The 23,293-nt window shown below is 42.6% G+C and overlaps 1 protein-coding gene and 1 long non-coding RNA gene across 3 annotated transcripts; one reads left to right on the forward strand and one right to left on the reverse strand.

The window, feature by feature from the left end:
• Nucleotides 1-576: 576 nt before the first annotated feature.
• On the reverse strand, nucleotides 577-4,037 carry LOC125377932. Its single transcript, XR_007219880.1, has 3 exons — nucleotides 3,938-4,037; nucleotides 2,638-2,768; nucleotides 577-670 (listed from the first exon to the last, which is right to left on the reverse strand). It is a non-coding gene; the product is annotated as an uncharacterized LOC125377932 (long non-coding RNA).
• Nucleotides 4,038-5,029: 992 nt separating this feature from the next.
• LOC124126617 lies at nucleotides 5,030-22,694 on the forward strand. 2 transcript variants are annotated; one of them, XM_048392041.1, is made up of 10 exons: nucleotides 5,030-5,083; nucleotides 10,484-10,545; nucleotides 10,834-11,118; nucleotides 12,258-12,293; nucleotides 12,384-12,501; nucleotides 13,248-13,358; nucleotides 15,435-15,454; nucleotides 16,061-16,090; nucleotides 17,947-18,012; nucleotides 18,242-22,694. In XM_048392041.1, exons 1-10 carry the CDS (start codon nucleotides 5,064-5,066, stop codon nucleotides 22,084-22,086), a joined length of 4,593 nt encoding a protein of 1,530 aa, XP_048247998.1. In that variant the 5' UTR covers nucleotides 5,030-5,063; the 3' UTR covers nucleotides 22,087-22,694. The 2 variants fall into 2 exon arrangements, with proteins under 2 accessions (XP_048247998.1, XP_048247999.1); XM_048392042.1 differs by lacking the exon at nucleotides 5,030-5,083 and adding an exon at nucleotides 7,882-8,013.
• The last annotated feature ends 599 nt before the right edge of the window (nucleotides 22,695-23,293 follow it).

Below are 23,293 nucleotides of genomic sequence, written 5' to 3' on the forward strand. Positions count from 1 at the left end.
GGGTATAGTCTAGGACAACGAACTTCTATCGCACGATAAGGCTGTATGGAAGCCTTTCTGTACAAGATCAACAATATACGCCCAACGAACACGTCCAGGAAAACCCAAGGTTCGATCGCAAACTCTGCCTAATATTGATTCATGAAACATCATAACCTATTCACTGAACTACAGTCACAGCATCCCTGGTGATTCCGGGTAGGAATATAGCAACCTTTTCGCAAAAGGCGATTAACGGAATCGGGTAGTTAGGTTCGCTGACTTTGTTGATTTTAATATTCCGTAGATGATCATGATTTCAGTCTCTGAGATGTCTGGTCCAGACTCGATTATTTACAGGCCGCCGTCATACACCTGGAATGTTGTTTAGTGTGGCGGTAAATAACACACAAACAGAACTGTCACAGCCGACCTTTCATACCTCGACATTCGCTCTCAGCTATCAACGAACATCTAAATGCACTTGTTATGTGTGGTATGTGAAGTGACATTAACGCAACTCTGGTGCAGGGAAAAATGACATGACTCTGTATATCTGTCAGGCTTCAATCACTGTGTGCTGCAAGGTCGCTCGCTGACATGTTACTTGTGATCAAGCCGGGCGTGTCATGTCATTTCTCGGAAGTATGTACAATGCCCTAAAGGGGCGCCAGGTAGTTGACATTTTCCCCTAATAAAAGAAAACAGAAAAACACAAACAAATCATTCATGTTTATATAGTCATGTTTATATATATTAACTTGTTCACGCTATTGGTCAACTAGTTCTGATAAATAGACACATTATTCCCTAATTGACACATACTGCTTCCCCTACACATAGTACGAGCGTAGACTCACTCCCGATGAGTGAGGCTTGACAAGCCTGACTGGCCTGGTTGGGATTGATTGATCTTTAAAACTGCCATACAGACATGGCTGTGTGTTTTGTGTACATGTAAGAAGTTTGAAACGTGGTGGATCGTGGGATGACAAGAGTGGGGTACCAGCGTGGACGACGGATTGAGCTGGTGTTTTGCGGGTACAACATGTGGAGGTTAATACAGTTTGTGAGGGTAGGGAGAAGAGGGTTAGTAGGTAGCCGCGTAATCAGGGTATGAATACGCTGAAACAGGAGAGGACGTCCGCAATTAATAGAGATGCGTCAAATGCATTCAGACACAGTTGAAAGTGTTCTACGTGAATGTCCACGATGTCTTTCTTGACAGTTGATATGACGGAGTGTGTTTCATGCACCAGTTCATTCTGGTCCAAATATCTGTGATAACCAGACTGTGTGATATGTTCAACTTCCAAAGTGACAACCCATGTAAAATCTATCCTCTTCCCTGTTAACTTACAACATGTTTTGTACTCTCCTTTGGAGGAATAAAAGCATATGGAGTAAATTACGGTTATAATTCACTAATTTTAATTCGTTATAACCGTAATTCGTTTTAGGCAAATGTACGGAATAGTTACAGCAAATAGACAGGCCCAAAAATAGTTCGTTATATCCGTCAGTTCGTTATAACCGTGATCGTTATAACCGTAGTGTACTATATGTGTCACCTGAAGGAATAGTTAGTAAGTGAGTTCGGGTTAAACGCCACTTTTAACAGTGTTCCAGTTATATTGCGGCGTGTCAGCTTAATGTGGGAGGAAAGCCCGGTGAAACCAACGAGCATGGGTATGGTGCTGACAAACCTAGAAACATAATCTGGGCGACACGGGATTCGAACCCACAATCATAGGTTTCTTGCGTGCCCAAGGGACGCAACTCTACACAGCGAATCTCGGCGCCTTAGTCGACAGGGCCACCCGTGGCCCCCTATGGAAGAATAATAGCATACACATGTCACCTGAAGGACAACGACTTAAAGTGAACAGCACGGCTTAATCCTGTGGGCTGCATAGAATAGATATCTCCTCAAAAACGCACTACAGTTGACAAGTAGTCACGTCTCAATGTTGTTATATCCTCTATCTTTACAACACACCTTAATAAATAAAAAAACGAAGCGGAGCATGATTGTGTAACGAAATCATTACATATTCTCTGTTCCACGTGATCTGGTTAAGAGCATAACTGAACATGATGGGACATATCTCGCGACACCAGGACTCATAAATATTGAGGAAAGACCTGGGACATCACGGTGAAGATTAAAGGATATATTTCAGGATCACAGTAGTAAGTAAAATCTGCATTTAGTATAATGTACCACACAAGCGATATTTCATCTCAATTCACCTTCTGAAACAGATATGGGAAGTACAAACACCGGAATGCACTGATTAATATTTACATTCCGAGACGTTGGAAGGACAAATATAGCCTCATAGGTTATGTTATTTGTTTACAATAATGTTATGTTATTCACAGATACCCGACACTCAACGTAATATCCATATTTCACATGTGGTTCTTGGGTATCAGTATTATCGATCGTCATGTCCAACACAAGACATGTTTGTGTACTGCATTTCACTTCCGTCTTAAAGGTGTGTTGTACATTCGGTTTGGTGCACATTAGCCTTTGACTTGTATCTTGGTTTTATTTGTCTATGACTCCGTGGTATAAAGCCTATGACATAAACCACAGACAGAAACCGACACCCAACCTTACTATAAATAATTCACATAAGGAATTTATACCTGTCACAGTTCGAAGTTCAGGTCACGCTGCCCTTGGTCGTCGCTGTAGTTGTGTACTGCGTTCCAGGTCCACGTTCAGTGTGTATTGCGCATTCGGGTGGCGCAGTTCAGTCTCGAACGTGCATTTGGACCTGGAAATTATATTTCGACATATATTATATGACATTATGTGATCACTAGGAACAGATGTTGTTGTCTTACAGACAAACATATGTCTTCTTGACAAAAACAAATACACAACTCGCATACCAGACTTCTTACTACTACTTAGTTGATGCTTGAGTACAAGGGGGCACGGGTGGCCCAGTCGTCTAAGGCGCCGCGATTCGCTGTGCAGAGTTGCGTCCCATGGGTACGCCAGGTACATTTACATATAAAGTCGTCATACCCCTTATTATACTGTGGCACGGGTGGCCCTGTCGTCAAAGGCGCCTCAATTCGCTGTGTGGGGTTGCCTCCCTTGGGAACACCAGGAACCTATTATTGTGGATACCAAATCCCGATTTGCAACGTGGATGTTTCTAGGTTTCCCAGCACCAAACGTGTGCTCGTTGGCTTTATCGCAGTGATCTAACTGGAATGCCCTTCGAAGCTGCGTTAAACCCACCAACCTTATTCATTACATCGCATATGCACATTCATATATGCATATGAGTCATTCGTGACCGTTGATCTTCCTCCATATCTCCCACGCATGAGTTTAGTTTTGTTATACAGTAAGCGACGTGCACCGAATCCAACTCCTAGCATTAGCTGGTGTCGATGACATGTTTCTAAACCCAGTCAACCGGGATATGTATGCCTTAGCATATAGCAAAAACAACAACCAGAAGTAAACAAAGGCACACATCGGGGATATTGGTCCTTACAACAGATTTCCCTGAAATATATTATCAACACTGACTGACTGACTGAGTATGGTTTTACACAGCTTTTAGCAATATTCCAGCAATATCACGGCGGGGAACACCAGAAATGGGCTTCACACATTGTACCCGTGTCAGGGAATCGATCCCGGGTCTTCGGCGCGACGACCGAAAGCTTTAACCACAAGGCTACCCGACCGCCCCAATATTATCAACAAATACACATATATACATATATACATATATAATTAATAACGGGATCGGGTGGTCGCATCTGTTCCCGGTGCTCCCCCAGTTCCACGAAACACACAAACACACACAAACACACACACACACACACACACACACACACACACACACACACACACACACACATATATATATATATATATAATCTTTGGTGCGTATGCTACATTTTCTCATGCATACATTACCTTTTATCGTTTCTGCACCTGACACCCGTGAAGATCCGGGGTAGAACAGGTCTTCAGCAACCCATGCTTGCCGTAAAACGCGACTATGCTTGTTGTAACAGGTGACTAATGGGATTGAGTAGTCAGGCTCGTCGATTGGGTACATGTCATCGATCCCAATTGCTCGGATCGATGCTCACTGTCTGGTCCAGACTCGATTACCCACAGACCGCCGTCATATAGCTGTGGACGAAAAGGTAGACACACAATATTTCTTTAGTGTAAAGTCGATACGGTTAACATTATAAACCAACTTTCTTCCCTCGCTCTTGTTATTAATAAAGCAGTTACTAAGCGCGATGACATATGATCCTGGCATGCTACGTTCTCGTCTTTTCAAATTGTGTTGCTCAGACCTTTAACCATTCAGACATCTACCAGAAGTGAAACTCTCGGTGTAAGCACGCCGGATGTACTAAATAATTACTACCTAAACAAAACGACACTGTTAAGAGACCGCCTCCGTGGTCTAGCGGTAAAGCGTCCGCCCGGGGAGAGGAAGATTCGATCCCCGGCCGCGTCATACCAAAATACGTTAAAAGATGGTACTTATAGTAACCCTGTCTGGCGCTCGGCATTAAGGGGCTAAAACAAGGACTGGTCGGCTCGAAGTCAATATACTGTGTCTGAGTGGGATATTTATGTTAAACTGCGGCATGGTATCTCAGTGGGCTAGCACTATAAATCGGCTTCAGTCCGGACTACTATAAACCGCCACACAAACACACACACGTACATGCACGTCGCTATATAAGTGCAATAATCTTGGACGCGACGTTAAACCCCATTTCACCTCATCTCACCTCACTGTTAAGAAGAAAGGGAAATCACCGTCCCAATAGGTCTGAATATATTCAGTCTAAAAGTACATCTGAACGGATAATTCGAACCACGGGCATATGTTGCGAACAAGTTTTCAACGAAACCTAAAGCTGAGGCAGTTATTCTGGGACCGACAGTGAGGCGACTGTGACGTGCACGCCAGAGTTTACATTATGTGGGGCACACAGCAACATGTCCCACGGCCCCACTGCACAGAGCTGAGAGGTGAATGAATGGCAAGGACACCATGGCGGCAGCGTAGGCGATGGTATCAACATCGTTGAGGTACGTAAATCTCCAAACGATTTAAGTTGCCGGCCATTTCGATATAAATCAGCTGATGTAACACTTACTGAAACATTCATATAGACCGAGCCGAGTATATTATTGTATTTTGTCGGTGCATGGTAAAGGTGAAATGCAGACGGAAACCCGACACCAAAGTGGACTGTTATCGGTATGGTCGGCCTTCATGTCACGTTGACCTCCGACATCGGTACACCAAGCAATTAAATAAACACACTATGTTTTGCGAGCATATCTGTCCAGCAACTAGTTGTCATTCGCGTCAAGCCTGAGTTGTGGTAGATAATTAAATGTCTTGTGTAGGATGGAACTATTGACTTATGGACACACAGGGAATGATACAAATGTTTAATATGTTAATTTATTAACACGCTAGTGAGGGGCATCAGCTCGCTTAATAGAGGTTCCACTGTACACGACAACCCACACAACAACACAAGATCTGAATGTATCGACAGTCAGTTTATCAGATAGCCACATAGATTTGATAAGGGTGGATAATAAACAGCTTAAGATACAGATAAATATATCAACGTCTTACATTTGTTTGCTTAACTGTTTAGTTACATAGTTGAGATAGTCCTGTAATTGAGCAAAAAAAAATAACCACGAAAAATATGGACCTGCAAGTTCCATGATCAGGAATGAACGACCATTTCTATCCAAAACCTTACAAAACCTTAATATCTTACAATGATAACCCCAACCCTGAACACCAGTAGTGAGTGAGTGAGTATTCCAGTTATATCACGGCGTGTCAGCTTAATGTTGATGGAAAGCCCCAAGTGAAACCCACGAGCACGGGTATGGTTTTGACAAACCTAGAAACATAATCGGGGCCAACCGGGATTCGAGTCCACAATCGTAGGTTTCTAGCATGCCCAAGGGAAGCAACTCTGCGCAGGGAATCGCGGCGCTTTAGACGACTGGGCCACCCGAACCCCCACAAACCAGAGATGTATACATGTACCGACTATGCTATATTGCTATCTGGGGCAAGTGGTTTCAAAGAACACACTCAGTCATGTCACCTGACGTGACATTATAAGTAGACTGTCGTACACGGTTGTATCGTTGGCCAGACCAAGTCATTCCTCAGGAAGAAGTAGAATCGTCCAGAGGGGTGAAAGGTTGTGAAAAAGAGCGACAATTTTGAATCCTACTGATGTGTTTATCAATATCCATTACATCTATCATTAGCGTGGATATCCATACTGATATATGTGACAGTAACTGATATTGTTCCCTGATTGAAGCTAGCCGGGCCCCCTACATACAGTAGGTTACGCTCACGCTGTATTCTCGGGAAAAGCGCCTGACCTGGAAAGACTGAGATATCTGTGTTGATATTCTGTGGAAGGATAACTCGGTAACTCAAGACACAGTGGGGAATCCCCTTGACAAGGCTGCAGTAAAATAAGAGTGGGACAAACACACGGCAGCGTGGACAGCACTGTGCGGGGTGAAGGTAGAGATGTGGGGGGTGCGGGGTTGAGTTAGGTGAGTGCCGTTTGAGGACGTATGGAAAGGTGGAAGTGCAGGGTGAGGCAGTCAGGTGCGGGGTTAAGGTGGGGGTGCGGGGTTGAAGTTGGGAGGCGCCGTTTAAGGGAGTATGTAAATGTGAAAGTGCAAGGTTGAGGTAGGGGGTGCGGGGTTGAGGTTGGGGGTGCGGGGTTGAGGTCGGGGTTCGGGGTTGAGGTGGGGAGGTGCGGGGTTGAGGTAGGGGGTGCGGGGTTGAGGTGGCGAGGTGCGTGGTTGAGGTGGGGAGGTCCGGGGTTGAGGTGGGGAGGTGCGGGGTTGAGGTGGGGGTGCGGGTTTGAGGTAGGGGGTGCGGAGTTGAGGTGGGGAGGTGCGGGGTTGAGGTAGGGGTTGCGGGGTTGAGGTGGCGAGGTGCGTGGTTGAGGTGGGGAGGTCCGGGGTTGAGGTGGGGAGGTGCGGGGTTGAGGTGGGGGTGCGGGTTTGAGGTAGGGGGTGCGGAGTTGAGGTGGGGAGGTGAGGGTTTTTTTAAGGTAGGGAGTTGCGGGGTTGAGGTAGGGGGTGCGGAGTTGAGGTAGGGGGTGCGGGGTTGAGGTGGGGGATGCGGGGTTGAGGTAGGGAGGTGCGGGGTTGATGGAGGGGGGTGCGGGGTTAAGGTAGGGAGGTTCGGGGTTGAGCTAGGGGGTGCGGGTTTGAGGTGGGGGTGCGGGGTTGAAGTTGGGAGGTGCCGTTTGAGGGAGTATGTAAATGTGGAAGTGCAAGGGTTTGAGGTAGGGGTGCGGAGTTGAGGTAGGGGGTGCGGGGTTGAGGTGGGGGGTGCGGGGTTGAGGTAGGGAGGTGCGGGGTTGAGGGAGGGGGGTGCGGGGTTAAGGTAGGGAGGTTCGGGGTTGAGGTAGGGGGTGCGGGATTGAGGTGGGGGATGCGGGGTTGAGGTAGGGAGGTTCGGGGTTGAGGTAGGGGGTGCGGGTTTGAGGTAGGGGGTGCGGGGTTGAGGTAGGGAGGTGCGAGGTTGAGGGAGGGGGTGCTGGGTTGAGGTTGGGAGGTGCGAATATCATAGCACATTCGTAGATGCGCATGGTGTCAATCACCGGATTGTCTCAGACGGATTCAGAATCGACTCTTTACAGATTGCCGCATATTGCTCGAATATAGCCGCGTGTGTGTTAACACCAAACACACAAAGAATATAAACGTGTTTGTGCGTTCAGGTATTCACATACACACATTTGAGGTTGTACAAAGAAACCTTTAGATCATTGAATACAAGCTTGCATAACTTAATGCATTGAGCACCGAAAGGTTAGTCTTGTCACGCATACGGGTTACACTGACGCGATAGGCAGGTTAAAATAGGTTGTACTTAAAATAGCAGAGTGTCTGACCTGGATCCGGCATGTAGCCGTGGAAGAAGCACTACGTTCGTTGTTGTATCGGTAAGTAAACTACACATCGTATCATACATGGCACGAACATGTACAGGTGCCTGCTTGAACATATAGATGCAGTGTCAATGTGAGAGCATTCAACTTGATGTTCCCAGCGAGAGTGGAGGCTTCGTATAGGACGGCAACTCGTTGTTGATGTGTTGTGGATTACAGCGTTGTTATACCTGCAGGGGAACGATATCCAGGTCGACGTGCCCTGTGACTAACTGTGTGTTACTCTCCCTATTGCTCACAGTCATACTGGCACAACGCGAGACACCTCACTCGTCTGAAGATTCACCACAACGCTGTGCAGAGTTGCGCCCCTTTGGCACGCCAGAAACCTATGGTTGAGGGTTCGAATCACGTTTCTAGTTTTGTGAGCACCATACCCGTGCGCATGGGTTTCGCCGAGGTGAATCTTGGGAGACACCTTCACTTCTGTAGCCTGAGCCATGTATATGTCATGTATATACTATTACGTTTTGATTCGGGGCATGGGTGGCCCAGTGGTATAAGGTGCCGCGATTCGCTATGCAGAGTTGCGTCCCTTGGGCACGCCAGAAACCAATGATTGTGGGTTCGAATCCCGGTGCGCCCAGATTATGTTTTTAGGTTTGTCAGCCCCATACCCGTGCTCGTGGGTTTCACCGAAGTGGTAAACGTCTGAGACCTGCATCACTTCGGGCTTGCCTCCCACATTAAGCTGACACGCCGTGATATAACTGTAATACTGTTAAAAGCGGCGTTAAACCCAACTCACTCACTCACGTTTTGATTCGACGCGTGAGTCCTTGATAAGATAAATCTTCAGCAGCCCCAAAAATTGAACTGCTTGCCGTTAGAGGCGACTAATGGGATCATGTGATCAGGCTCGCAGACTTTGAATGCGAACGCGTAGATCGATGCTCATGATGTCAATCACTGGGTTGTCTGTCCAGACTCGATTATTTGCATTTACACAATCATATGTTGCTGAGTCAGGTTTTAAGGACTAAAGTATTAAGACAGCTTTGATCGTATTATTGTTCGGTAGACGGTTAAACAGGCTGGGGTGGGACGACTTATCGACGCTCAACTAAGAGAGGAAAGGCCGTGTGGACCTGGATGCACCATGCGTTATCGATGGCTAGGTAGTTTAAGGTTCACGTAATTGCGTGTGATAAGGGAATACGGCTGCGTTTGACTGGTGTTGTGATAAATGAGCTATAATGTGCCAAGCGACTTGGAAATGTAAGGATGTCATTTGTTCAGGATAGTTTGTGAAAATTATTAAAAGTATCAAGAAATACATGCACTGTAATAATATTAAGGCTACCAAAATGTGGACTGACACAGTCTAAACAGTCGCATCTACACATGCTAGCATCAATGATTCTAACTAGTCAGTGCTAGTATACAACTGACCTGATTGAAATACACAGATGTCATCAAACCTAGACACTGTCAGGTATAAAGTACCACGACACCGGTCTACAAAGATTAACCGACAGCTTCTGCAATGCTCAGCTGGACGCACTCGTATGCACTGAAGTTAAGGATTCTACAAGAGTTATATTGTGTTAGGATTAATTATCTCACAATCTAAGACAACCTGTGGGTAGTCTTTCACACAAAGCAGCTCGCCAAATGTGTGTGTGTGTGTGTGTGTGTGTGTGTGTGTGTGTGTGTGTGTGTGTGTGTGTGTGTGTGTGTGTGTGTGTGTGTGTGTGTGTGTGTGTGTGTGTGTGTGTGTGTGTGTGTGTGATATCGTATTCGACGTAATAAGGCCCCCGCTGTAATAAGCGCCTACGGCGATATTTTCTAATATATTGGCTAGCGAACAATCCCAATTAACACCCCTTCCGATTGATCAATTTACACAGGACTTATTTATTCCTGTATAATACGTATGTTATATGCATTCATAATGATGGGAAATTAAATTCTGGAAAAAATATATCTGTCGTATATAAACATTTCAGGCTGTCAGCATAAACCACGGAATTTACGATCTTTTAACTCTGTTGTTTTTCACAAAAATAATATTCTAATCAGAGCCACCTATTTCTAACTTTGAGATCGCCCTGGGCGCTTATTGTCTCAAATACGGTATACAATTGAACATGGGAGGTTTATATCGCAAATGTTATTTTCACTGATCCATGTACATGGCAAGGGGCTGTGGAAAAAAACCAAAACAACATGTAATCTCTGTGAGAGTAGTATTGCAATGATATTGCCGAAGAAGTGAGATGCATGACCTTTAACACATTACTTCATGTATCTATTTTTCATAATTTCTGCATTTGACTTGATGACCACCTAGTAAACCCATTTCTGTCATCCGTGTCAAATGACATGGAGCAAACATTTGGTAAACGTAAAGCACAAGATGTGTTTCAAACAAAAACGTATGAAACAGCACAAATGCTCACAACTAAAAGCAGCTTGATGTATACTGGTGTTTGTATCACAAAACCATATATTTCCTTTGCAGAGGCTCCAACTCCTGGTCCAGCAGAGCCATGCAGCTACTCTACCCCATTCTGATGACAGTCAGTGAGTATTGAGAACACAGTCAGTGAGTATTGAGAACACAGTCAGTGAGTATTGAGAACACAGGCTTTTTCGGCTGTCACAACTTTGAACATATCTCCCAACTGAAAACATTCTTGTCACACTGAAGAGTACATTACTTGAAATTCTACTGTTCTTTGTTATTATCCTGTACCAACACATTGATAAATTGAGAAGAAATAGCAGATAAAATATGATAACATCATATTGTCCAGTTTCCTTCCTTTCGTTATCCTCATTTTAATGCTTGCGTATTTTTCAATCTTTCAGTATTGGAAACACAGGGCCAGAACAACTGTGAATGGGGGAAGTATGGCGAAAACTGCAGCAAAGATTGCCCTTCGACTTGTATCCCTGACCCAGCACGAAACCTCACACACTGCCACAAGGAGACAGGGAAGTGCTCGGAGGGATGTGTGCCTGGGTGGTTTGAGGATCTCTGTGATCACGCTTGTACCAAAAACTGCTTTAGAAACACCTGCAATCGCCAAAATGGCATCTGCACGTTTGGATGTAGTGGAAACTACACAGGAGACTATTGCAACATTATTCCAGGTTTGAAAACAAATTGATTAAAATATGTGATAGTTGTTGCTCACCTGCAGTAACAACAGTCTGCTGTGGGATATAGTTATCACACATAAAACGGTTTAATGATATTGTCTTGCTACCAAATCAGGCAATTTTATACTCTACTTGTGGAGGCACCATTCAATACTGACATTGCTGTGAACATTCATGACATCAGAATAGAGGTTTTACATTGATAGTCTGTTTATGATGTGATTCTGACTGACTGTGGGTGGTTCACCAAATGAAAACTGACTTTTAGACTGTTTTATGCTGCCAAGGGTGGTAACTCGGCGTGATTCAACTAGCTCTGAATCAATTATTCATCGTTTGGTCTTTCTGAAGGTATGGTAGTTATATTTCGGTTTTAAGGATGTTTCTTAACTTTTTAGTTGAGTATATATGCAAACCTACTGATTGGTTAGCTGTTAAACCCATAAGATTTGGGAAAAAAAATGATCTTCAGCAACCTGTGTTTTTCAAGACAACAAACCGCTTGCAAACTTGGTTGATGCATGTCATCGTAACCCAAGTGCGTGGATCAACGTCAAACACTGGCGCGTCTGGTTATTCACAGAACACCGTAATGTAGCTGGAATATTGCTGACTGTGGCTAAAGTTTGGATTGAATCTCAAGAATAAACAAAAGATAAACAAATGGAGTGTGGGTTTTAGCCTTACTCGTGTACGGGTTTTCTTGTACATTTGCCACTGGTGGGGCAGGATACGCTCACCTTTTTCCGACCACTTGGCTTCATCACTATTTGATAGTAATTCATAAACACATGCCCATGATATAGTCGGAATCGTACAACCGACTCTGCTTTCAGCAGATTATTTCTACTGAATATGGGTCTTCTCGTTTCCATTTCAATCTATCAAATATAACATGGCGGTACACTTATATACACTGTTATGCAATGTTTTATTGTATTTTATCTGTGTCTGTAGTTGGATATAAATATGAAGCGATATAAGATACAATTATATTCATGTATTGATTTTCTAAAACAATCAAACTCGATCATGAGTGTATGAAGCTGGACTAGTCATCTTTACAGTCGTAATGTTTGGAATATCTCTGTACATGACTAGCGACGTTGTCTGTATTTATGTCTGTACAGGGACGACGGCGACACCTCCAAGGGAATCCAGCACATGTAAGTACAACTACAACCTAAGACTCATATCTGTTAAGAAAATGTGCAAATCATAATTGCTTTATATTACGTGACGGTATTTTGTCACAGACACATCGCCGACAACACCGAGTGAATCCAACAGAGAGCAAAAACCGGGCCTGGCTGCGATACTTGTCCCTGTGTTCCTCATCCTGGTTGTTGTCCTCGCTGTGGTGGTGTTCATACTGTAAGTGTTTACCTAACCCTTGCTGTGGTGGTGATCATACTGTAAGTGTGTACCTAACCCTCGCTGTGGTGGTGATCATACAGTAAGTGTGTACCTAACCCTCGCTGTGGTAGTGATCATACAGTAAGTGTGTACCTAACCCTCGCTGTGGTAGTGATCATACAGTAAGTGTGTACCTAACCCTCGCTGTGGTAGTGATCATACTGTAAGTGTATACCTAACCAAAGGAGATTGAGTCCAGATTATTGCTATATGCAAGTATTACAAATTAAAACAGTATTGTGAACTGACTGGTGATGTCTGAATCTATATAACATCGCCTCCGTGGGCTGGTGGTGGAGCGTCCCCCCGGATAGCGGGAGGAACCGGCTTTGATCCCCGGCCGCGTCACACCAAAAGACGTTATGGTAATTGTTGTTACCCTGCCAGGCGATTGGCATTAAGGGAATAAAACTAGGACTTGTCTGCTCGGAGTGTGTCTGAGTATACATGTTAAACTGTGGCATGGTGTCTTATTGGTCTAGCACTATCAGTCCGTATTAGGACACACAGCCACACACACTCACACACGTGCATGCACGTCGCTATAAAAATGCAATCATCTTGAACGTGACCTTAAGCCCCATTTCACCTCACCTCACTCGATAACGTATTGTTTGCATTGAAAGTTGTTAATATTTTACGGGGATGACAACATTTATATTTTACAGTTCACACATTTCTCAATAAGCAACAATGTTTTTCAGATTTATTTACAAACGAAAACGGAAAAGGGGAGAAAGCACAGGGATTATCGATGCAATGACCGGGATACTTCCATGCTGGAGAACAACTGATACAGCTGGTACAGATGCAAGGTAATACAGACATATAACACGATGCAGTGACAGGGATACTTCCATGCTGGAGAACAACTGCCAGGTAATACAGACATATAACACGATGCAGTGACAGGGATACTTCCATGCTGGAGAACAACTGCCAGGTAATACAGACATATAACAAGATGCAGTGACAGAGATACTTCCATGCTGGAGAACAACTGATACAGCTGGTACAGATGCCAGGTAATACAGACATATAACACGATGCAGTGACAGGGATACTTCCATGCTGGAGAACAACTGATACAGCTGGTACAGCTGCCAGGTAATACAGACATATAACACGATGCAGTGACAGGGGTACTTCCATGCTGGAGAACAGCTGCCAGGTAATACAGACATATAACACGATGAAGTGACAGGGGTACTTCCATGCTGGAGAACAACAGCCAGGTAATACAGACATATAACACGATGCAGTGGCAGGGGTACTTCCATGCTGGAGAACAACTGCCAGGTAATACAGACATATAACACGATGCAGTGACAGAGATACTTCCATGCTGGAGAACAACTGATACAGCTGGTACAGATGCCAGGTAATACAGACATATAACACGATGCAGTGACAGGGATACTTCCATGCTGGAGAACAACTGATACAGCTGGTACAGATGCCAGGTAATACAGACATATAACACGATGCAGTGACAGGGATACTTCCATGCTGGAGAACAACTGATACAGCTGGTACAGCTGCCAGGTAATACAGACATATAACACGATGCAGTGACAGGGGATACTTCCATGCTGGAGAACAGCTGCCAGGTAATACAGACATATAACACGATGAAGTGACAGGGGTACTTCCATGCTGGAGAACAACTGATACAGCTGGTACAGCTGCCAGGTAATACAGACATATAACACGATGCAGTGACAGGGGTACTTCCATGCTGGAGAACAGCTGCCAGGTAATACAGACATATAACACGATGAAGTGACAGGGGTACTTCCATGCTGGAGAACAACTGATACAGCTTGTACAGATGCCAGGTAATACAGACATATAACACGATGCAGTGGCAGGGATACTTCCATGCTGGAGAACAACAGCCAGGTAATACAGACATATAACACGATACAGTGACAGGGATACTTCCATGCTGGAGAACAACAGCCAGGTAATACAGACTTATAACACGATACAGTGACAGGGATACTTCCATGCTGGAGAACAACAGCCAGGTAATACAGACATATAACACGATGCAGTGACAGGGGTACTTCCATGCTGGAGAACAACAGCCAGGTAATACAGACATATAACACGATACAGTGACAGGGATACTTCCATGCTGGAGAACAACAGCCAGGTAATACAGACATATAACACGATGCAGTGACAGGGATACTTCCATGCTGGAGAACAACAGCCAGGTAATACAGACATATAACACGATGCAGTGACAGGGATACTTCCATGCTGGAGAACAACAGCCAGGTAATACAGACATATAACACGATGCAGTGACAGGGATACTTCCATGCTGGAGAACAACAGCCAGGTAATACAGACATATAACACGATGCAGTGACAGGGATACTTCCATGCTGGAGAACAACTGATACAGCTGATACAGCTGCCAGGTAATACAGACATATAACACGATGCAGTGACAGGGATACTTCCATGCTGGAGAACAACAGCCAGGTAATACAGACATATAACACGATGCAGTGACAGGGATACTTCCATGCTGGAGAACAACTGCCAGGTAATACAGACATATACACGATGCAGTGACAGGGATAATTCCATGCTGGAGAACAACTGCCAGGTAATACAGACATATAACACGATGCAGTGACAGGGGTACTTCCATGCTGGAGAACAACTTATACAGCTGGTACAGATGCCAGGTAATACAGAAATATAACCCGAGGCAGAAAGTCTTCTTCATCACCATCACTTACGTCTATGTACAGTAAATTATATATCAAAACACAACGAGTACACATGTGAAATGGCAATCCCCTGATTACTAAAACTATCAATTCTGACATGGTGATTCATACATTTGTCATCATCTCGATATTGTATTTCAGGTACAGTGTCGGTGAAGATGGTGAGTATACACTTTGTTACTTTTTAATTCTATTAGAAGTGACAGAATAGTGTTATTGAGTTTGTATCAACGCGGTTTTATTGGACAAGAATCAAAAGTAATTGTTATGGAAGAAACTAAATTTATATAATTATGACTGTTGAATTGATTAATCTTCACTTTAGACAGGGAAAATAAATGTTAAGCATTTCAACATAACGTAAATCTGCTAGCATGGGCATCATTAGTTAGAAACAGCAAATTTGGAATCTTCAGAAACAGAAACTGTTTCATAGTTATGGGCGTACGGCACAAAACACGGAGTTGTTTTGTAGTTTTTAGTATTGCATGCAACTTCTCATTTGGAGAGCTATTGTCCTGTATATTTTATACTGACAGATATGCAGCTATAACAATATGAATCGGTTTATATTTCCCTTCAACAAGGTTAAAACAATTGTTAAGCATGTTTACATTGGTTTCATTACTGGTTGTCCTTTGGTTCTTTGAATACTTGTGATGTTGACATAACATGTTATGTTCTTACATTGATATCGAAATGCAGATTAGAAAATCCAAAGTGGGTTAAACATGCTTCATCTGACCATCATAACTGTTATGTTTCAGAACTTCTCATGGCAGAGGAAGGTGGAGCCAGTGAGTATGGGATACATATAATGGTGTATGTGTTGAAGAATGAATGTTGTCACAGGAAAAGATACGAAGTGAATGTCAATTGTTTTCCGTGTACCGTCTAAACCTCACATTATATCATGGTGGCTATGGTGATTTTAAAATGTTAGCAAAGTGTATTAATAATCAATGTGTTCACTTGTGTGGCAATCATATTAGCCATTGGCCGGAATATGATAAGAACATGTTTTGTAATATGTGACTATGAGTCCAAGACAGTGAACAACAATAATTCATACAGTGCAACAGATAAGCAGCGTATTTACGTAAAAAACGTAAAGAAAATAATAAAATATAAACAAATAAATAATTATAAAAAATAATACATGAAAAGTGATAATAATAAAACAAAATATATGAATAATAAAAAAGTCAAAAACAATTACTTTAAATTCACTTGATTACAGAAACGCATGCATTAAATGGAAAACTCAAATGTATAAAAACAGCAGACGTAAATACCCAATGAAACTTTTTCAGCTTGCAGACTAAGGAATCAATTTCCGAAACACAATTACGAGCTAACTTAATAATTAGAACAGTTATCATGGAATGTACATCTAAAACATTACTTCATTTTTTTCAAATCTTAAAATGTCCACTCTTTTGGGAATACCCAATAGAGTGATGAATAGATAAGTGAAAAAGAAATAATGTTTACCCAATGAAAAATATAATAACCCAATTAATATAGAAACCCTAGAGTAAAAACTCAATTGCTCAAAAAGTTATCTGAAGCTCTGTTGGTATCATACCATAATGTTAGCAAATTAGTTGTGTTTTGGTATATAAGAGCGGGTTAAATAGATAATCTCACCCGAGTGTCTTTTGATATCAAATATATCAACACGAGTTGATAAAAGTGGGAAAACTCCGAGGCACAAGGGTGAAATTTTATTCATCATCCAACATCAGTCTTCCAACTTTTTTCAGTTTGTAGCCAGTAATTAGCAGTGTAGTAAGTGTAAAAAGTACTGTTTACAGCTTCAGTAGCAGAGCCATTAGTGATGTCACATGATTGTGATGTCATGGTAATCAATGACGTCACAATGGTCTGCAAAGCATTGTGATGAATTTTCAGTGCAGCGATATCTACAGTGTAGATATCACCCAAGCGTTAGCTCCTGTGGGAGCCAGTTTGGGATGATAAACAGGCTTCATCTAACCAGATAATAACTTACAGAACATCTCATCACAAAGCAAGTGAGTAACTTATGGTGGTGTAGGTGTTGATGAATGAATGAACAATATGTTAACCCAGTTATCTGGATGGAACATAATTTAGTGTGAAACCAACAAAGAACCAAGAAACAACCAACAAATGAGATACGATGAGCAAATGCATTACATATTATATATGTGTTGATAAATAAATGTTGTTCAATGAATTTATATGAAGTGAATGTCAGTTCTCCACATGTGTCCTCTACTGTGTAGATTGCACATTATGTCACAGTGAAAATGGTGATTTTGTAATGTTAGACAAATGTCTTGTTTATCAATATTTAATATTTATATATTTAATACATTACCCTTTGAGGGGAATATGTGCAGAACATATGTTTTGTAATATATGACCATTAGTCAAATACACTGAACAATAATTGGTAACTTACGATATGTAGATCAATTAATATTATATTCGCTTATAAATTCACATTGCTTTAGGCGATGTTGTAATGTTGCAATGTACATCTTTTCCAAATAAGACTACACCACATCATCGTACAATGAAGTTTGAACTGGTAATCAAATACTACATTGTGTTTTAGTTGTGGAAGCACATTCGTGTAAATTATTTACTTTTATATTCTGACCAGCAACACGGGGAGATGCAAGTTCCATCAGCAGTTTTGTTCTCTTGGAAGATGATGACTTTCCACCTGGTAAGAACAGAATACCGTCATTAGTAATCATCTGGCACGTCCTTCATGAATGCATATGCAGGTGTACGTACCACAAAGGTAACCCGAGGCGTCCGATGAATTAATGACTTTAATTACATTTTACTGTATTTTATATGGGTATATGTTCATATAAGAATCAAAAGAGTTGAACTGGCGATACTGAATATCAATGTGTACAATTGTTTTACATGTTTATCAACTTTTACAGGTTCAATAGAACAGAAGATAAAGGATATCCAAGGGGTGTTTGTTAAAACTGAGAGCTTTAAGAAGGCTAAAGAAAAGTTGGAGACGTTTGGCCATGTGACACTGAGCGGTGCTCCAGGAGCAGGTAAAACAGCCATGGCCCTGATGCTGGGAGCTGAATACAGGAAGCAGGGGTATGAGCTGGTACTGGTTGAGCATGCTTATAAAGTAAAGCTGTCTGAGTATCTAGATAAAGGCAAAGACGTGTGTGTCATATTTGATGACGTATTGAAGACAGTCAGATCATATTTGGACATGTCCCGTCTCAAACACGTTTTGTACGACCTCCATATGCACCTGGAACAGTGTGAGTCCGGATCAGAAAGAAGATACCTGCGTCTGCAGCAAGAACCAGGAGAGGAACAGAGAAAGCCGGAACAACCAAACATGTGTGTTATATTCACTGTAGACACCAACAATCTTCAGCATGCAATGTCGAAGCTAGGAGGTCAACATATTTTCAAAAGTTCATCAGATGTCAAACTGAGTTGTACACAGGAGGAGAAGAAAGAATTGTGGCAGAAGTACAAACATCGCTTTGGGTATAAAGTGGATGTGAAGAATGTTTTTGCATATATGGAAACGACTGTCGGTTTTCCTCTAGAATGCAAACTTTTCTCCAGTTGTTGTGGCTTTCAAATGCACCATGATAGTTTTTTCGAGAAACCTATGTTTTACATCACAAATCAACTTCGTACGATTATTAGCTCATTGGATGACAAGTCAGCTGCTCTCATCCTGATCTTACTGTGTGAAGGTCAGATAGACACCAGTCAACTGGAGACTAAAGCTGACCATCCTGACAGTAAACTGAAGACTAAGGGTGGCAGTCCAAACAGTCAACTGAAGACTAAGGGTGGTAGTCCAAACAGTCAACTCGATACGGAAGGTGTCTGCCCAATCAGTCAACTTGAGACTGAAGCTGTCCGTCCTGACATTCAACTTGAGACTGAAGTTGTCCACCCAATCAGTCAAAATGAGACTGAAGTTGTCCGCACAATCAGTCAACTTGAGACTAAAGCTGACAGTCCTGACAATCAACTTCAGACTGAAGCTGTCCGCCCAATCATTCAACGTGAGACTGAAGGTGTCCGTCCTGTCAGTCAACTGAAGACTAAAGGTGGCAGTCCAGACAGTCAACTGGGAACGAAAGGTGCCTGTATCAGTCAACTTGAAAATGAAGGTGCCCGCCCAAACCTAGAGGCTCACCTCCAGGCAGTTGCAACTCTTGTGAAGACATCAACCAGACAGGGTGTAGTTGAGGCCGTGAGGGGCTTCTGTGGTACATTGTTAACAAAAGGAAACATAACATCATTTTCCCATTCGATAATTTATGATGTCTGTGCTTTGGTCTTATTTAATATTGAACCACACTTTATTCTAACACATTGCAGTATAAATTTCCTCCTTGAGCATGTACAGGATCAGCAAGACCACCGTATTCCTGTCAATGAACACCAGCTCAGGATACCTTTCTCAGAGGCCTACAGTGGAATAATTGCTGACAGAATGGCAGATGCTATTGTCAGTGGTGCTTTCAGTATGTACATCTGGCACCCCATATGGAAACGAAAAGACATATCAGACAAAGTAAATCATATGATCACAGATCCACCTTCTTTGTCTGATGTTACCAGACACAACATTCTCGAGTATGCTTGTTTCACTGGGAACAAGAATATCCTAGAGCGACTTCTTCCTCACTGTGACATCAATAGGCGTTGTTTGAACGGCTGGACACCATTGATGTATGCAGTTGTCTCTGGACAGATGGAATGTTTTGACATCCTTGTGAAAAACAAAGCGGATATGACTTTTTGTGATACCAACAACAACAATTTACTGCATTTGGCTTGTCAACATGGACACATGTCCACCGTAAAACATGTAAAAAATGTACTCAAGGAACACCTTTCTCCTGATTTGTATCTCAAGCGATACATCAATGGTCGGGGAGTAAATGACTGGACACCAGTTATGTGTGCAGTGGCATTTGGGAAGGAGGATATCCTAGACTATCTTACCTATGAAAAGAATTCAATTGGATTAAAAAAAGAATTAAAAAGCGATTTTCAATTATCAGATATTAACACAAACACTGTGCTTCACCTTGCATGTCGGTTTGGGAACAAGTCCACTGTAGAAAGTCTGCTACCCTACACAGATATAAATACACGTGGCAACAATGGGCAGACACCACTTATGTGTGCACTGATTTCAGAGAGGAAAGAAACGTTCGACCTTCTTGTCTCAAAGAAAGCTGACATCACATTGACTGACGATGACAACAACAGCCTCCTTCACTTAGCTTGCCAAGTTGATGACACGTCCCTTGTCGTGCCAATTGTGCCAAAGTTGGACATCAATTGTCGGGGAAAACACGGATGGACACCGTTAATGAAGGCAGCTGTACACGGAAATATGGATGTATTTCAGCTTTTCCTTTACACAGTAAATGTGAACCTCAAGCTGAGGGATGATAACAACAACAATCTCCTCCATCTTGCATGTCATGGCGGAAATGTCTCCATTGTGCAACAATTACTGCCAAAGTTTGACATCAACAGTCGGGGAAACAACGGGAGGACGGCAGTGATGTTTGCAGTTGCCAGTGGAGTGGAGAGTGTCTTCAAGTTGCTTGTGTCACAGGGGGCTGATATAAGACTAAGGGATGACAACAACAATTCTGTATTCCATTTAGCATGTATTGGTGGAAACATTTCCATTGTGAATCATTTATTGACAAGCACTGATATCAACTGTCTTGGAAACCATGGGAGAACACCAATAATGATCACAGCCATGGTTGCAGAACCAGCTCTGTTTCAAGTACTGTTAACAGAGAAGGCTAATATCACGCTGACTGATGATCATAAGAATACTGTCTTACACCATGCCTGTCAGGGTGGGAACTATTCCATTGTGAACTATCTGATACAAAAATTCAACATTGACGCTTCTGGAAAACACGGCTGGACACCTGTCATGTTTGCGGCATATGCGGGAAGGAAGTATGTGTTCGATTTGCTTGTGAAGAAGAATGCTGTCCTCACTTTGACTGATGACTACAATGACAATGTTCTACATTTAGCATGTCAGGGTGGGAGCACAGCTATTGTCGAATGTCTTGTGAAACTCTGTGACGTCAATCGTCGGGGAAAGAAAAACTCGCCACCAGTATTGCATACAGAGAGATCAGTGTCCAGTGGAAATAAAGATCCTTGTGATAGTAATGAACCGACGGAAGATATACAATCATCGACTTCCCCTGAGACTGATAATGCTATCTGTGTTGTCGGTCAAAGTGGAAAAGAAGCCACCGTGATACAAGAGAGTGGCTACTTTTACATTAACGTCAGAGGCAGGGATGATCAGACTCCACTTATGAGGGCAGTGTGTGGAGGACATATTGCTGTGTTCCGGTTCTTGGTGTCCCATGGTGCCGACCAAAATCTGGTGGACAAGGGTGGACACACTCTTCTACATCTTGCTACTCAGCATGGTCAGCTTCATATGGTGAAATACATCATAGACTCGTTTGATATCAACACAAAAGACAATGTTGGTCTGACGCCTGTCATGACATCAGTGTTACATGAGAGAGTTGATGTATTTGAATATCTCAGAAAACAAGGTGCAGACCTGACAGCAGCGAACAATGCAGGGGATGATGTGGCGACTCTTGCGCATAAAATAGGATGCAGCCAAATCATAGAGCAATTATCACCATCCAAACCTATGAAACGATCATCTGGACCGAGGCTTTCGGGTCTTTTTAAATCCAAGAAGAATCGTAGAGCTGAATGAGCTCAAACGTCACTGTTAAAAGAACCCGTGCAATCTGAAAACATGTATGTATGTATGTGTGTGTGTGTGTGTGTGTGTGTGTGTTTGTGTGTTTGTGTGTTTGTGTGTTTATCCTATGCATGCTGTCATACCATTGTATACATTGTACTTTTTTATGATATGGAGGAAATACAGGACATCCATTTATCTTTAGTGTATGCATCTTATATTTTTCAGATAGGTGTTAATGTTTCACTTGTATAGCCTTACTACTGTCACTGTTACTTACACATAACACTGAATCTGTTAAACATATGTTGTATTTTTTTTAGATGAGTTCAAATATAACATGATACAATTGACATAGTTTTTCATGGACATTGTGACACATGTGTTTCTAATCTATCACTCCAAAAGGACACGACTTAGCAATTTCTTATCACCCAGAAGCTCCGGTAAGTATGCAGTACTGCGCACTCCGAATAGGGACAACAAATAATGAATATGATGCGCCTGTTTAACATTAATAAGCAGGTATTACGCTGTGTAAAATACCAAGGTGCGTGCTTATGTCCTACAGGGCCTTGGTATATATAGTTTCACAAATAAAATATGTAAAACACCCTAAACTCCTGGGTTTATTCAATGGTTTTTCGTGTGGAGATGACAGTTCACTCATTGGAGATTATGCGAACTCGACGACTCTAGCACCCCCTTTGCCAAAATTGTGAACAAAATTCGACACATGGTCGCGTGATTTTTCCCTTTTGTGGTGCAGGGCCCCGTTCCACAAAGCGTTCGTAGCCTGTGCATTGGGTTAATACGTATCAACGCATACTTTGGTATTATATGGAAGGCCGTTTAGTATTTAGCTTACTTCTCATCACCTGTTTGAACGACTAATAGTTTCATTTTAACAAATTAGTATCTCGCTCAAACGACTTTTTGATCAGTTTCAACATTCATCTGTACCACGATACGACAACATTCGTGTGTACCCAGATACGACAACATTCGTGTGTACCCAAATACAACAACATTCGTGTGTAACCAGATACAACAACATTCGTGTGTACCCAGATACAACAACATTCGTGTGTACCCAGATACGACAACATTCATGTGTACCCAAATACAACAACATTCATGTGTAACCAGATACGACAACATTCGTGTGTACCCAGATACAACAGTCATGTGTACCAAAATACGACAAAATTCATGTGTA

This window comes from Haliotis rufescens, unplaced genomic scaffold (genome assembly GCF_023055435.1).
Source record: "Haliotis rufescens isolate VD_foot unplaced genomic scaffold, xgHalRufe1.0.p SCAF_107, whole genome shotgun sequence".
Classification (NCBI taxonomy): domain Eukaryota; kingdom Metazoa; phylum Mollusca; class Gastropoda; order Lepetellida; family Haliotidae; genus Haliotis; species Haliotis rufescens.